Here is a 17,067-nt window from a genome sequence, read left to right on the forward strand (position 1 = left end):
CTTTTCTGGCTACTACGCCCTTGTACGCAATACAGACATTTCAACAATTTCGGACATTTAAGCGTAGGCTGGGGATTGTCATGTCCGGAAGTATGAAAACCCTACAATGCGAGTCACCATGCTCGATCAAATATCGCAAGATTGCCTTTTCTCTTCATCACAATAGGACTCCACATAATGACGCAAATTTGCGGGCGAATGTTTCTTGATGCGAATAGATTTATCATAAAAGCCACTTCCAAACACAATCGTCTCGCATGTCGCAGTTTGTGAATAAGTTTTTCAGCGTTTGTTTCCTTTTGTTTTGTAGAAATGAAATGGAGCAGATACAAACGTTTCATTCGTTTCATTATTCGAGACAAGGAAGTGAGCTGATTGATCCTGAGAAAATGAGATTTTGAACTGCGCCTCGCTTTGTCAATGATTTAGAAAATAAAATATAAATATTGTCAGCCGCTTGCGATATCTCAGAGCGTTCGAGGTTACTAATGCATGAGTTCATGCGTGAACACTGAACAGTAATCAAGTCAAGTAGTTGAAAACTCTTCAATTTGAGGTGCGGTGCAGTCTGTTCATTGGAGGTAAACCTGAATCAACATTAGTCATGCCGTTACCATTTAATATTGATCGATATTTCATTTCAGGGTCGATATTGAATTCACAAAACGATCACGTAAAGCGACATCACATAGTTTTTGATAATGTTGCGAAAGATTTGGACTCTTTTGCTGTGGGGACTCGTGTTCTACCCGCTTTTATCAGGTATACGAAGAATTGACGTTTGAATTTGAGACAGTTAGAAATTTCTTATTTTTAGCGAAATTTTGCTCGAAAAGATACGTCAACGGTAAATGGATCACACAGGGAGATTGTGGGGTCGGTATATACAAGTATTTTTACGTCATGACTGAACGTACTAATCTGTTTACGTATTATAAAGGGTCAGGAAAAGAAGTCGGCTATCCAAAAGGAACTTCAACGAATGTCGGCGATTCAAAAGGAACTTCAACTCAGAGAAGCAATTGAGAAGATGAAGAAACGGATCGTAGATAAGAAATGGGTTGTGAGTAGGATTTAGAAAATTTCAAACGTAGAGTGTTTGCAACGTGAGCCAGCTCGTTTTTAGATGAGCCATAGTTCCTTAGTTCGAGGCTCAAAAAACTTTTGAACCACAACCTCGACCGTGCTCAGAAGAGAATTCATGAGATTGCTGACACTTTGACTGTTCACCGAATTCCGTTGCAGATTTTCCAGCGAAGAAAATACGGAAACGTGGACTTCAACCGAGGCTGGGATGATTACGTGAACGGATTCGGGAACCCTGATGGAGATTTCTGGCTCGGTTTGCTGTTGGAATTATTTGACCAATCACGTCAAGTCCAGCACCTCTTAATACGGACGAATATAAATCGAGCTATCGGTTCTTGAATATGTCATAGGCGTGGTTCAATTTCACAACCATTGTTACTGACGACACGTCATCTATAGTTTGATAGTTGCGATGGAACCCGGAACGGAGATGATGAGGCGATTACGCCAATCCCAGCCTTTTTCTGATGAATTCCCCCAAAATCTATATTTATCCAATACGATGTTTTGTGTGTGTTAGTGACGTCTAGCTCGAAAGTATAATTGAGAGAATTGGATACTGCATCGGTATTGGTTCGTATGCACACTAGTACCGATATATATTGAGTATTAGTTGTTGTTGCTGTTGGTGTTATTATTATTATAGTAATAATAATCGCCTTTCTTTCAGGCCTGGAGGCATTGCATCAAATCTCAAAGGAAAGGAACACGGAGTTGAAAATCAAAATGATCTCGAGAAACGGAATTTATTGGGTTGTTAAATACAGGTGAATAGCAATTGTGAATATTTTGGTGCATTTTACCCATTTGCACGGAGTTATTTCAACAGAAGAATTATCAATCATTATTTCATGCAGCGCCAATTTGACAGAATTCAACCATTCTGTCATTTCGCATTTGTCGCGAATGAGTGGCATGAATGACGATGTGGACTTGATCTTTGACCCCTATTCCCTAACAAAAACAATCGATTAATTTCCAGCGACTTCAGCATCGGCCCCGGCTCCGACAAGTACAGATTGCACGTATCCTCCGGATACTCTGGACGCTCCGGGAATTCAACCGAGGAAGGAGATGGTCTCTTCTCTATCAACAATCAACAGTTCTCAACGAAAGACGCAGATAACGATCCTCATCCTTTTAGTAATTGCGCTTCTCGATTCGAAGGAGGCTGGTGGTATAACAGATGCGGCACCAGCAATCTGAATGCAAACTTCAACAGCAACACAGCAGGTCAGATGGGACTTTGGTGGTGGAGTGCCAGCCACCTGCGCTTCTCGGAGATGATGTTGCGCAGAAGATTCTGAAAAGAATGATAAACACGATACGGCCGAGATCGACTTTGTACATAACAGCAGTAGGGACGCAAATTTCTACTCAAGTACGAGTAGAAGTACTTCTTCCATAAGTCACCTAAAACTACTTGAAGTAGAATTAGAATTGACTGACTGACTTTAAATCTACTCAAGTAAGTAAGCAGTTTTGAAAACAGTCTTAATTCGTTGGGATGGACTGTTAAAAGCTGCAAATTGAGCTATGCGGAAGGCGCAGAGAGCTTGATTTGTATTGATGCATCCAAGGAGGTATCAATTTTCGACAGAATAAGCATTCTTTCGCATCATGGGATGCAAATTATAGTATTGATATGAAAATGCGATATTTAGAAAGCATCATGATAGGGCGCCCTACCACATATTATAGGGCCTCAAGTTTAGGTGAAGAGCAATACGGAGAGGTTGTATTATCGGATACGGTTTCAACACTTTGCGCGATGAGTAAACGTTAATATAAAAATATTGTGAATCGTGAAATTTATATTTAGTGTAGCTTTATTTTCGGAAAATAGGGGCATTGCTCTTGCACTTGCACTTGCTCTTATGCTTCAACATGTATGTTCTGCAGAGAAAGAACTGAATGTAATTAGAACTCAAAGTATGATACTCGGAATTGTAAGTGAAATTCAAATTTCTAAAAAGCGGAAATACATTTCATGTCTTTTGTCTATAAAGCTTCAAAGGTGATCTGCTAAGACAGGTGTAACGTTAAAAAAGCCGGATTTTCCAGATTAGCAGGACACGTCATGAGCTGCTAGATTACGATATGATAGGCAATTGCTGGATTGCAAAACGGCAGTTTCAAACGTTATGGTGGGCCATATTTACTGTGATGGAATATTTGATATTCGCGGCAATGCGGTGTGAGCGGAACCAAGCAATCCGGTACCTAAATTATATTCACTGATACTTTCGTGAAAACATATTTGTCACTCCAGAACCACTGTGCGCGAAACGCAACAAACTCTCTGGGCTTTACTCGACTTTTATGAATATTAAATGTTGGTACTCCGTCAAAACAGCCCCGAAATTACTCAGGCTATCTTTGGTATTGAGGGATAAACTACTTCTACTTGACAAACTGAAAATAGCGAAAAGTAAGTAAGTAGATCACAAAATATTACGAAGTAGAAGTAGAGGAAATCAGACATACTTGAGTAAGTACCAGAAGTAGAGGAAAACTACTTAAGTACTTCCAAAAAGTAGAAGTACTTCGTTACTGACCGCTAGGGATGGTGTGAACCTCTGAAAGGTTCAGGTTCGTGTGAACGCGAACCTTTTTGAAAGGTACTGTATGAACGCGAACGTGAACCTCATGGCGACACGTGACGTCATATTGCTAATACCAACCCTACATTTCAGTGAAGTGATAGCCTATAGCAGACCCGGGTAAAGTGCGGCCCGCGAAGCTATTCTGTGCGGCCCGCGAAAGGTTGCTTGGAATTCAAAGCAAAACATGCTTTTTGAATGACTAAAACCATAGGTTGTATCAAACGAACAGGAAATTCGTTTACTATGCAGCCTGTTCATTAATATGCCACGATTACGCTGCGTACGGACCTCGCATGCGTACTCCAGATTCAAAACAAAGGCAATGTAGCAACGTATGAGTAGCAATTGAAGTCACAAGAAATTACTCTTTCCATATAGTTTAGTTCAAACCTTCTTGTTGCCATTGTCGCATTGCGCATCATACGGTATGTGTTTTAATTTATTACGTGATACGTTTCCAAATCCCTAATTCGCAAAACAAGTCAATCAATGCCCGCGATTACTATATGACTCATCATATCTATCAGCCATAAAGGAGTAACGGGAAAGCCAAAAAATGAAAGCCGACACCTGAAATTCAAAGAATGGTTTAGGTTTAGAATATAGAGTACTAAATATTCGTATACTGGAGTCAGTGGTAAACCCGTCCTTTCAGTTTTTGCCGGACATGTCGCCGAGATTAGGGATTTCAATTAAAGTCGGTATTGTGTATTGTATTGATAGGCACAACACAGTGGGGCTTATCGCCTTTCTAGGCCTTGTGCCCCACGACATGAATTTCATAAAGTTCATTGGTCTTTGGTTTAATTGTCTTGTTGGGAACGTCTTTATCATTCTCTCTCGCAGCCATCTTCATTGTCTCTCACTCCCATGCGCCCCCATCGTGGTCTCTGCTGCCGACTTATAGCACGGCTCACTTTCAGTCTGGGCTTTTCAATGCACTACCGTAGTAATGAGGTCGGCGATGAGGAGCCCAGAGAAACCTCCGACACGTAGACGTTGGTCCGAACCGTGATTCGAACCAGCGACCATTGGTGAATTAAAGTCGGTCTTATGACATAAAACACGAAACACGCGGCCAAGGGAGGGCGAAATTCTGAAAAACCGCAAGCACCGCTAAACATGCTATTTAGGCTGCACACTGCTCGGAAGGCAACGACCAGGACAATAAGCTTTGTAATATTGCATATACACTTCAGTGCAGTGGTTCTCGAACACGGTGACGTGAAAGCATCAGAAGTGTGGCGCGCAGCCGAAGTTTATTGAAAAAACTGTTCGCGCTCCGCGCGATATATCCTCAGCTTATAATTGTTGCTCTGTGTATTGTCCGACTTTGATATTTCAGAATTATCTCATCAGCAGCCATAACCTTCAATGTCATCAAACTATCCGTTGGGATTGCTAGCATTCTGGTTGCACTTTTTAATGCTTTGTGATATCATGGTATGCGGGCGCGAAATTGTTCACTATCATAAAGGGTGGCGTGCCTAAAAAGTTTGATAACCACTGTTTTAGAGTCTTAATAGAAGAACGTGGATAGGGGTTTGAAGAGAGTTAGTATCATGTTTAACATTGTTTCGAATCATGACGGCAAATAGATATTTTTTAATTAACAGTCACTTTCTCATTACCTAATATCAACACATTCACTGATCAGCATTTATTAACAATGTAATTTAGGAATAAAATTAAAACACCCTGGAGAACAAAGCTAAATTTTTTCACTCGGCCCGCCAACGTATTTCTTACTTCTCATTTGGCCCGCGGAGGAAAATAATTGCCCAACCCTGGCCTATATTAATGTACAGTTGTACACGATACCTATCGACGACTTCGGCCACGTAATGCCACAACGCTGAAGTACACAGTGACGTTTTAAACGTCGCCAAATGTATCAACTGGGACAATCAAATGATATGATAATCCCACAAAATTAATATCTTCCGTCGCTTGCAAGGGAATATAAGCTTACGCCTGAACAACGGTCTAGGCCAGATCGGACAATGTATTCGGCGTCTGAGTATTGCTACGTTGATATTGAACAGAGTGTAAAACGGGTTTCTATACTTGCTACCGATATTACCCCATTAACACCCCAATCGCACGGATTCGGTTTTTATGATACAATAAACATATGAAATCAAGATTGACTCCGTAAACCTGCTACATATTTTTACATCAGAAAACTATATCAATTTCATTGATTGGTTGAATAAGCGTCAACATTCTCTGACTACCTCCATGTAGTATATTTCGCTCTTGATGTTGTGTGATCACGGGTCAAGCTCACGGCAGAGACCCACTAAATATTCACAAACGGAAAACTGGATGTTTCGAGCAAACTTTTGTAACAAAGCAGGTAAACTTTTTGAGATTGTCAAGGTGCATGCTCGTTTGTGTTAATTTTTCTATGCTGCCAGTGCCATTGATAGAATAGACCGCAGTTGAAATGCAGTAAATTTCAACCAATGATGTTATAATAAAGTGAAAATGGTAATATATGAAAAAGGTTCACAGTGCAGAACCTACTAAGGTTCGTTTGTGAACGTGAACCTTTAAATTTCTGAGGTTCACACACAGAACGCGAACGTGAACCTCACGTTCACCATATCCCTATACTGACCACCTTTGAGTAGGAGTCGGTATATTGAAAATGTCGAGAGTCGGTGGTAACGTGAACCGGCCCCACAGCGCTGCTCAATGCTATAAGTCTATAAACTAGGTAGCCATAACAATACTCAATATAAATGCACACATATACTGCGTGGGCTGTCACACATTCACGATGTAACGACGTTTGCAGCACTTCTTTCAACGCTTTGCTGCCTTCGGCTTTTTCCGTAACCCCTGCGCTGCCAAAATGCTTTCGATAGCCGCGTGAAAGACCTTATCCACCCCGCAGCCGTACTTGCCGGAACAAGCCACGTACTGATACTTCCAGCTTTTCCGCACCGTCTGCAAGCAGCCTTTGTAAAACTGCGGCGAGTCGGTTTCGTCTTTTCTGCTGGGTAGCAGATCGACTTTAGTTCCAGCTACGATGATCACAGGCTCGGAATATTTTGATGCAGTATCGCTGTTGTTGCGCATTAATGCGGACGATACGCCGCTGCCACGGTACACTAACGATGATCCCTCCGTATCTCTCTTTAGTGACCTCTTCAGCGGTATGCTACAATATGATGTTTGGCGTTCGTCTTGATTTGCTTTTTTGCTGGGTAGCATTCCGGATTCGTTCAAGGTATTATGAATGTATTCCTGAAACAAAAAAAAAATCAACGAAATAATAATTGCATTAATATACATTACAAGTCACCACCTTAGCGAGAAGAGTTCGTATTCACACCCAAAATGTGTTTCATTCATACCAATAATTAGGGTGTCCAAAGGCACCGTTATAGCTGTACAATCCATTAAAGTATAAGCTCTCATTTAAGACAGGGTGTAAAAGGTCAATTTAGTACCAGAAAGTTTCTCTGGCCTAAAACACCAAACGCTAGGGTGTACAACTGTACATCGTTAACAAACATGATTTGCTGACGATCAATCTAAATTGCCCGAATATGCACGAGTTGCCCGAGAATTGACTGATTGATTGACTTCGGCAATTTCAGCAACGCGCATAGATCTAAATCAGGGGCAATTTCAGCAACGCGCATAGATCTAAATCAGGGGTGGCCAACCTGCGGCCGTAGAACGAAATTTGTGGGGCCATCGACCCTTAATTCAATTAGCATGTGTGGCGGCAGTCAACATGCAAATTTAATTTACGAGTTGACTCCGTATTTTTGAGAAATTTTAATTAGGCTTGAAATTTTCTTTGCGCTACGCGCGATTCAATGCGACTTCATTGAAATAGTATTACGGCGAGCACAACTATTATAAATAAACAAAGAATCGGTCACCGTAAATACTATTTTATTCAAATCAAAATTTTTCGACGGCAATAACTCCGCTTCCACTGGTTGGAATTGAACCAAATTTGGTGAGCATCGTTTCTATAGACAACCTAACACTTTCATGGGGTGAACAGAGAATTTTCAAATTTTTTTTCTATTTAGTTTTATATAACAAATAGAAACTTTCTTTTCCTGTAGCAAAGCGGTTACTGGCTGGAATTGAACCAAATTTTGTGTGTAGGCTTAAATTAAGTAACCTAACAATTTTATTAAGTAGCCAGTACGATTTGAGAAAATAAGTCATTTTTGAAGAGCCCTACTGTTCGGCTCGAAGCAATTCTTGGCGTCGTGCGAATGTAGTAGGAGCCTACAACGTTGTTTTACTACATGTTGGACATATAGCCTACGTACAAGTGCCTCAACGACAATGTGGTGCTGAGTTATACCCGGTCTAATCAATGTTCATTCCATACTCACTTCTGCTCACCTTAATCTCAAGTCGAATGCGACTTATGTACCCGAAAGACTCCATTTTCGTGACGTCAAACACCAGGATATACGCGTGCGCCTTCGTGACCCCTCTAGCGGATTCCACTTCGAAGTCTTGCATCGTGTTTTCCGGAAATCTTGTCAGCTCTGGCACGTCCATGAGCAGCAGCTTTACGAAATGAGTTTTCCCGTCAGTTCCCTTGAAGGCCATAGTCATGACGGTCGGTCGCTGTCTGTGACATGTGCATCTGAATAGAACAGATCATAAATGTTATGCATAAAATAAGTTGTTTCGACTATGTCAGATAGTTAACTTGGATACTAAGTGCAATCACCAACGTATATGTCAGTGTTATTTCGATTAGGGCCGGTAACAATGATTCGAGTAGTAAGAGATGATCTTTTCGAGTACTGAAATCATACGCTCCTTGTCACTAAGATCTAGTGTCAACGAAAATGATAGTTTAGATACTATTTTCCACTCTGGAAGGCTGTGAATCTCGATTGGTCGTATCACGTCATGCGAAACATGTAGTACAGGAGTGGCTACCTTTTCGGCCATAGGGCCACATGATATTTACGAACCATTGCGTGGGCCACTTGAATGTTAATGACATTTTATTAGTCGTCCGATAGCAGCGAACCGGATAAGGTAACGGTGTAAACAAGACGCATCAAAGTCGATAACAATTATGTGTCATGAAAAGTCATCGTGCACGAACGAGCTGCGCGAAAAATTTTGCAAAGATAATGAATGAAATCGGTGAATAATATATTGTTGCTTGCATATATTCTGGGTCGCTTCCGTATACCGCAGGGCTGATTTCGCAAGGACAGGATTATTAGACGCGTGGACATAGTCATATCAATATCGCGACGAGTTTCGGCGAACATGCGTCTATCATTTTGTGACAAGGTTTCATCGCCAACGATCTTTCTACGAGTGCACACGCGAAGGCGCATGTTGGACGACACGTTATTTCATAATTGCGAATATAGTTAGACTCAACTCATGGAGAGGGTACCAATACTAAAAGCAAGAAATCGAGTGACAATAAATCGCGTGAAATCCTAAGAAAAGTTTCAAGTCAAAAAGTCTGCCGCGAAATATTCTACTTTGTGGTCATATACGAAGATCTACGTAAATGTGGCTGGCCCCTGGCTACGCTAATGCGTCGGAACTGATATTTTAGCCATCAACATCACAAATTTCATGGTCAGGCTGATTAAATTTTTGGTTGGCGTTGCAAGTTTACAATAAATTACCAGGGTGATTATTTTTTTGATGATATGACTAATTTCGAAAATGACCTCGCGGGCCACTCAAAACCTTCTTGGGGGTCACATGTGACCCGCGAGCCACGGGTTGGCCGCCCCTGATGTAGTAGCTACGCGCGTTGGTGGAAATGAAATGTCTCTGATCAAGTAGTGATCAACGCACAGCATTGTCACAACGTGCAATGAAATAAATATGGCGTGTGGTTAAAACATACCAACTAGTCTATAATGTGACGTAGAACTGGCATTATATTCTTTGTGAACTTTCCATATAATTCACAATTTTGCCGTCATAATAACCGATAATTAGGGCGATTTGTTTGATATGTCAAAAATTGAATAGTATATTGAAGTTCTGTACCTCCGAGAAGCTCTTCAAATATGTCAAAAAGTCAAAATTTTGTCAAAATAGTAGCGTTAGGTTAAAACATTGTTAAAATTGTTTACAAAGTTAAATAAAAATTGCAACCTGTATTTCGTCTGTATCGTGGATATCTTTTTTTTGACTTTTTTGAAAGTGTTCCCGGAGGACGCCCAAATATCCTCTTTTTTGAGAATTTTGATTAGATCTAGGGCCAAATTCGACTGAGACACAATAAGTTAGCATTGTAGTAACACTCCGGCGGCTATTTTTTTAGTCAACCACCTGATGATGTGAAATAAAAAACTGTATTTTCGGGAGTTGAGCCAGAAAGTTGACCTTTTTTGACCTTTTCACCTAAACGCACCGCAATATCCTAACAGAACCAAGACTGCGTTGGCATTGATTCTTATACCAAGAAGCGCATGATGAAAAGTTGTGATGTAGACAACATTGTCAGAATAAAGCAACACGGTTTGTCACCAGCAGTATACGCACAACTTGAGTGTTGCCAGCCAACAACTGCTGCTGTCGAACGTTCTTTCTCCATTCTTGGCAAGCTATACTTAGTGAGGACAGACATTTTCTGCCCGAGAACGTAAGAAACTATCTTTCGTTGAACTACAACAAATTTTAATGATTTCTATCGTAATGCTTGATGTAACTATACTGGAATTCTTCATAGGTCCAGATTTCGTTCAAATTATTTTTTTCATCAAAAAATTTGTCAGATTTTTAGTCAAAAAAGTTCGTTCAGGCCAAACTATACTTCGTGAGGACAGACCGTTCCAACCAGAAATGAAGATGAGTAGTACCATTCCAACATTATGTGCGAATAGCACTTAATATACAATCATACAAGCGGACAAAATCAAGTTATTTAGGGTGAAAAAATCGCCCTACTGAAATAATCGAATGCTCGACTCGACTCGAACCCTATTACTCGATTTAGAATCGATGCACTCAGTTACTCGCTTTCCCCCTTCCCTTAGGTCGAAGTATTCATACCTCCGTCCCTTCTCCTCTTTGTGTGATCTGCAGTTTCTGGGCACAGGCGATTCTTGCGTCGTTTCGCCGAATGGCTTTGTACTTTGTTGTGTGTCTTCGTATCGAAATTGTTCGCAAGCGGAGCATGTGTATTGGTAAGTGGGTTCGTCAAATGTTTTTCTGCTGAAACGCCGAATCAATGCCGACTTTCCCGACCCTGCATCGCCTATTACAGCTATTTTAATAACGTGACTTGTCATTGTCTGACATCATCAGGCTGTAATATGAATGACGGCCGAGTGTTTGCGTGCAGTTCTATAACGTAGCCATTGCTACGGGGTCAAATGAAAGTTCATCTTTATAGTCGACAACTTTGCACAATGTTTATATGGAGAGAAAAAAAACACGATAATCTAACCAGAAATTCATGCCAAAAACAAGAACTTCCTTCTATATTCTGCTCAAATATTACAATATTTACTAGACTATACGTATACATATACCGCATTCGTAGTATTGTAAAAAGTGTAGATACATGTTCTTGTTTTACACTGTAAAATCTCAACACGTGTACAACAGTACGCGTATATGGAATAGGTGCTTTCCCAGCGCATTCCACACCACGGCATCAGTGTTCATATGATTTTGCTATATATCTCTCTCTCGCTACATTAATATTGATTTGGGCATACTAATAATTAATTAGTATCATTTCGAGATTGATTGACTCCGTCGGATTGACATTAAATTTTTATTGGTAAATTTTTCGAATACTCGTGGGAATTGGCGTGACGTGGTCTTCGATGTGGTCAAAGGCACACATACAGCAGTCCAATACCATGTGTTTGTGTATATTTTAGCGGGCTCATGGCATTATCCAACAGCCTCGGCCAAGGCATGAAAGATTGGAGGCTTATCAAATGAAATGAGAGAATATCCACTTCTGTGCTTAATCTTGAATGCAAGATATTTCCGGGTTAGTTCACGTTTGCTAGGTTCTGCCCTGTGCAGTGTGCACCTTTAATGAATGCAAGCAGGTACTAAACATCTGTGATCAAAATTCCTATAATTTCAACTTACTATCACTCGCTGTGTCAAGATGGCATTAAAAAAGATATTCAAGAGAAGACAAAACTGATACAACTTATACCATGTTCATATTCCGTTGTGCGATATTGTTCCTGGGCTACGAAGACTCCGTCTGAAGATATACTAGGGCAGCCCCACAATACCTGGTAGAATGACAAGCTCTTTCGGACCCAATGAAAGGTGCCTCAGATCTGTCTAAATCACGCGTAGGCTACCTCTATCTATAACATCTTATCATTCCTCTGACATTCGCTACAGTAATATCGCTATGATTCATGTTACGAATGGCACCAAGCGCAATTTGATTATTGACTTACCAATGCGAGAATGTGTTATTATGCAGATTACATACAGGGGCATGGAAGGGAATGCAAAACCGCTCTCCAATCCAATATCCTCTTCTCGTAAAATAGGGTTGATAAAGCGGAAATTGATTTTTTTAGTCAACAACCACAATATCATGGAAAATTTACCGTTTTTACCGGACTTTACTCCAGTGTTTTCAGTTTGAAAATTTTGAAAAAGTGTCCTTTCCCGATTCCAAAATATGGTAACCCTAACGAACCAGGATCTGTCAGGGGTTCGCACCATTCCTAATCTTGATCCATCCACTAATTAATATTTCCCTTACTCAGCCTGTGAGAACCACTTGGTTAAACGAGTAGGCTACATTTGTGATAATTTTACGTCGTATGTGCGTTGCACATTGTCGGAGATTACAGTGTCGCACACGCGTAAAATTCTACACCATAGGCCTGCACTTTTGGACGAAAACACAAGACGACTGCTCGGATTAACGCTGCACGCGCGCTAACCACTAAACTCTGTTCATTCCGGTTCTACCCATACGAGGACCATATAGTCCCGGATGCTAGCGTATAGACCGCGTCCGCTGCATTTGTTCCGCAATTGAATCTTCTCGCGATTTCCCTGTAGAATTGCAAATTGCAGTTCTGTACCGATTGATAGTTGTAACTGCATGGTACCCGTTCGATCGTGACATGTGGCCTCGAGTGATAATGCGATCGATAATTTAATCTGGAGGAAAGACGTTGTTGATAACAGACTGATTAACTAAAATTAGGTATTGCTTGTATAGACAATGTTACGCCGTCGGCGTTCGAATTCCTATTTTGACTTGCTCCCGTAGCAATACTGATCTACTCCTCTCAAAAGGGCTGCCAACCAATACTCTACAATCAACATAACCTTTAATGCCTAAGAAGTCTTAACATATTCCACAAACTCATACTCCAAACAGCTGGTCAAATCTGGATGGACTTGAACGAGACATTGTAATCGTCCTGTACACCTAATATTGAATAGTATTTACCAAATCGATTTCTGACCGACCCTCGTGTCATTGAACTTTGGGAGGTTATTTCTTTTCAATTTTAACTTAATGAAACTTGTTAACGAAATGCAATTATCCGTGTATATTGCATGCGTCTGTCGTCGATCAATAACAAGAGAATATATTGCCATTGCGGTTTGTGAGGGAATCTCAGCATGCAGCCATAGCCATGGCCATGCATCGCACGCAGATAGCATGACAAATTACATCATCATAAACTTTTTATATATCATGTTTCTGATACATTCTTATACCCGACGATAACATAATTAATTCGGTTGCCCGGCATTTGAGCATGTGACTTTATAAAATCGAAATTGACCCTTGCCATAACCCTGACTATATATGCTGAAGTGTCGCTTGCTCAATTGCTCATATTTCCACGGACCCATGGCTTCATGTTACTTAAAAATAGCGTATTTGACTCACCTATCAACGCCGTCATGTTAAAATAACCATTATTATTTGAATCCACGATAAAGCGTAAACACAATATTCGGGTTTTGGATCGATAACGATAATTTACCACCGAATTACGCCAAAAATAGTAAACGCAAGAGATCAATATCAAGAACAATATTTCTGTCAAAATCTGACATTTAATCAAACAGAATTGCAAATGGCAATGAAAATGTCACGCTACCCTCGAGCACACGAATTTTGAATTTTCGCAACTTTATTCGATAACTATTTACTATCATCAAATAAGTTATGAATTAAATATGTCTACTGGTCGTGCTTCTCCACAGGCGTATCCCAGCGCGCGACCTTGGCGTCGTTGGCGAAGCACGGCAGTTCATCCCATGTGAGGTTGCATATTCGCCCCTAGGCATACTCCATCCGCGGTGCTGGAATATATTTTCATTTACTCTGTGATAAAGCATCATGCTTTCTCATCAGTCGGGTGAAATTCGGCTCTCAGCTCCTCTTCGATGTCATGGTCTGGCTGATGTTTGCTGACCGGATCACGCGCGCAAAATGTATAATGAAAAGACACGTTATACAAGCAGCACATCACAATAGCGAAGACGTTCAAGCCGATATGGACAGATAGAATGCCGAAATCAACGCAAGGTTCTGTAAATTCGGGTCTGGATTGAACTGTACCATCAGTTTCGTTACCGATACTTTCCACGGCTTGAAAATCATTCCGCGCCACCCATTCTGGTGTAGTTAACCGCCATAGAGTCGTCACAGTGGTCGCAGTCGTCTGGAGTACCAGATCTGATGGTGACATCACTATATACGCAGCCGTTGTCATCATCAAATTCTCCATGGCATAAATCATTAGAATAAACAACACAGTAACGCCTGCGAATTCCCCAATGTACACGAATGTGTTCAAAAACACGATTGCCACCGACCTTGCGGCTGTTTCGTCCCGATTTCTCATAATAACACACAATCCGATTAACCAGTGCACGATCATCACTAGCGCGAGCCACCAACGCAACGTACTCACGAAATATAACATGGCCAACATTCTACCCGCAAGATAACTACTCCGGTAAAACAGTATAAATATCTTTTGAATCGGCCCGATGTCTTTATGAACCCGCACTGATATATCATAGTGAAAGATTGCAACACATATGCTAAGAAATGACAGTCCTGCTGAAACCCACTGAATCAAGTCCGCGCCTTGATCACACACTGATAGAACGTGCAGGTTCAGCATAAGCTGTGGCAGTGACTCCAGTAGAATTCCTATAATTTTGAGAGTGATGATAGGTCTTTCTGAATCGATCTTCCCGGTGCAGAGCTTGATATGGTAGAAAAACGTGGCGACCCCGACAGGAAACGACACGATAAGGGACAGTAACGCTAATACAAAGACTGTCATGCTCGCATCATTCCAGTAAACAATTAGCGTCGAACAGTCCGTGAATACATCCAATGCTTTCAGCAGTATCTGTACCACACACCAAATCCGACTTAAACACCCTTTCTTATTTTGTTCCATGCTGCTTTTGAGAAGCCTAGTACACTTGGCAAGGCTCACATTTCATCCTGGCTTGACCTGGTCATGGTGACGATGGTTAAACTGGCAAACATATACTACGCCGTGGAGTGCTGTTACCGCATACGGTACTAGCGATCTGTCGAATGAGATCGAAATATATTCTTTAATGTACAAGCCCATCAAACATTAACTTGAACAGCCACATTAAACGATTAGATATGATGAGAATATTATATTTGTTCTGGCTGGAAATCGGGGAAGCTTTTCAAAATATACTGCCTGTCGCAGTCGCAGCAAACAATTGTCCAGTCGCGCTCCAATGGTCTATCACAAAAAAGGGAACTGCCTTTCGGTGATGTCATCTCAACGGCTACAAGATCTTATTAAAGCTTTGGCATTCTTACAAGTTACTCGTATGCTATGTTCGCTGTGTTTTGTAGTCCATAATGACGGTTTTATGGAGTGCAAACGAGAGATTTGTTCCCTGCCTATTTCACACCCATCCAACTTTTTGAGCAACGTTCGGCGTTGATAGGGATACACCTAGGGCTGCATTTAAAAGAAATCGTACTATACATCAGTCAAACCTGCTTGAAACATGATTTAAACAGGGTTTGAACAAAAAAAGACATTTTCACCTTCCACGTCAATGATAATATCGAAAATGAAAATTTATGGCACTTGAACACAGCTGCATGAAAACACAACCTTAGATAGGCCTATATTGTTACCAACGATTCGTAATTTATTAACGGAATTGAACATATATTGGATTAACGTCTCGGAGGTTATCTTCTTTAAATATAGGTAGGCCCAACTGCAGTCACGTTGGATAGTGATCACATCTGTTTAAGATACCGGACATATTTTCTCCCGCCAGATAGATGATATACAATTCAGCCTATGAAGTCGGTAGAGATCTGAAGCTACATGAAATACACCCTATTGCCGGGGTTGGGAACCTATGGGTCGCGAGCCATATATGGCGCCTTTGCTGATAAAATATGACTCTTTGATAACATTCTAATTTTGCACACTATTCCCATCTCATTCATCAATATTGACACATGCTCTTGATAAATTTTCATAACGACTGGCATTATTATTCTTGTGGTAGACGAGACAAGTCTTTATGAGGTCAAAACAGTAACGCATCCTGGGAGGGGGTATAGGAAACTCCAGATCTTGAAATTTATGGCGAATGTTAACTGCTGATAATTGCTCATTATTATCAGTCCAATATAACAGATTTTTTCTGATAATAGCGCAAATACGCTACCTTTAAGTTTTTTCGTGGAACACATGGAACAAATCTAATCCGCCAAGTTCGATACGAGGTTTACATAATGGCAAAAACAAAGTTGATTGTAGAATGCGTTGATTAAACAGAGAATATCCACGTATCAACAGAAATATGTTACACATGACAAATCACAATCACAAGCAGTGAACCTCGATTTGGTGACACCACGACGTCACGAATGTACAATTGTGACGTAACAGTCAATTCGAGTCACTCTATGGCTCTTTCATAATTACTATTGAGAATATATGGTCAGTATGTCTCTTTTGATGAAAAGGTTCCCTGCGGCCTATCCGATATCCATATGCCTTATCCGAATTTTCGAATTAGTACGTGGTATGCCAATAACCACCTTTCCGTTTCGAAAATCCTGAGTGCACGAAACCTTGTACAAAGTACAATTACCGTTTTCTAGAGACGTTAGGAATAGGATATGAGCAGGTTGCCTGTGTAGCTGTTCGTCGTTCACTTTAATTACCGATTCTTAAAATTAGATCAGTGAATTTTATTAAGTTTAAGGTTTGAACGTGCTATCTAACGGACTGGATTCACGCGAATCGGCAGACACACTTGGGTTGTATCTAGGTCTGCGCATGTTATAAGCTAAGATTAAAATGTGCCTTAATTTAATATTAACCATACAATAGTCTCA

The 17,067-nt window shown here is 40.7% G+C and overlaps 2 protein-coding genes across 2 annotated transcripts; one reads left to right on the plus strand and one right to left on the minus strand.

The window, feature by feature from the left end:
- The first annotated feature begins 352 nt into the window (after window positions 1–352).
- LOC145437633 (ficolin-2-like) lies at window positions 353–2,666 on the plus strand. The gene is made up of 7 exons (XM_080314914.1): window positions 353–581; window positions 645–762; window positions 818–876; window positions 941–1,063; window positions 1,246–1,342; window positions 1,760–1,856; window positions 2,072–2,666. The coding sequence occupies exons 2-7, from the start codon at window positions 702–704 to the stop codon at window positions 2,394–2,396; spliced, it is 762 nt and encodes a 253-aa protein (XP_080171040.1). The 5' UTR covers window positions 353–581; window positions 645–701; the 3' UTR covers window positions 2,397–2,666.
- Window positions 2,667–4,393: 1,727 nt separating this feature from the next.
- On the minus strand, window positions 4,394–11,146 carry LOC145437632 (uncharacterized). Its single transcript, XM_080314913.1, has 3 exons — window positions 10,728–11,146; window positions 8,079–8,328; window positions 4,394–6,950 (listed from the first exon to the last, which is right to left on the minus strand). The coding sequence occupies exons 1-3, from the start codon at window positions 10,964–10,966 to the stop codon at window positions 6,507–6,509; spliced, it is 933 nt and encodes a 310-aa protein (XP_080171039.1). The 5' UTR covers window positions 10,967–11,146; the 3' UTR covers window positions 4,394–6,506.
- Window positions 11,147–17,067: the final 5,921 nt, after the last annotated feature.

This window comes from Botryllus schlosseri, chromosome 4 (assembly GCF_051294905.1).
Source record: "Botryllus schlosseri isolate E-star chromosome 4, Bs_hap1, whole genome shotgun sequence".
In the NCBI taxonomy this organism is placed as follows: Eukaryota; Metazoa; Chordata; class Ascidiacea; order Stolidobranchia; family Styelidae; genus Botryllus; species Botryllus schlosseri.

Coding starts and splice junctions, on each gene's coding strand:
- LOC145437633 (XM_080314914.1), top strand. CDS start 702: ATGTTGCGAAAGATTTGGACTCTTTTGCTGTGGGGACTCGTGTTCTAC. Junction 1,343..1,759: donor TGATGGAGATTTCTGGCTCG/GTTTGCTGTTGG, acceptor CCTTTCTTTCAG/GCCTGGAGGCATTGCATCAA. Junction 1,857..2,071: donor TATTGGGTTGTTAAATACAG/GTGAATAGCAAT, acceptor ATTAATTTCCAG/CGACTTCAGCATCGGCCCCG.
- LOC145437632 (XM_080314913.1), bottom strand. CDS start 10,966: ATGACAAGTCACGTTATTAAAATAGCTGTAATAGGCGATGCAGGGTCG. Junction 8,329..10,727: donor AAAGAGGAGAAGGGACGGAG/GTATGAATACTT, acceptor TGTTCTATTCAG/ATGCACATGTCACAGACAGC. Junction 6,951..8,078: donor GCATTCGACTTGAGATTAAG/GTGAGCAGAAGT, acceptor TTTTTGTTTCAG/GAATACATTCATAATACCTT.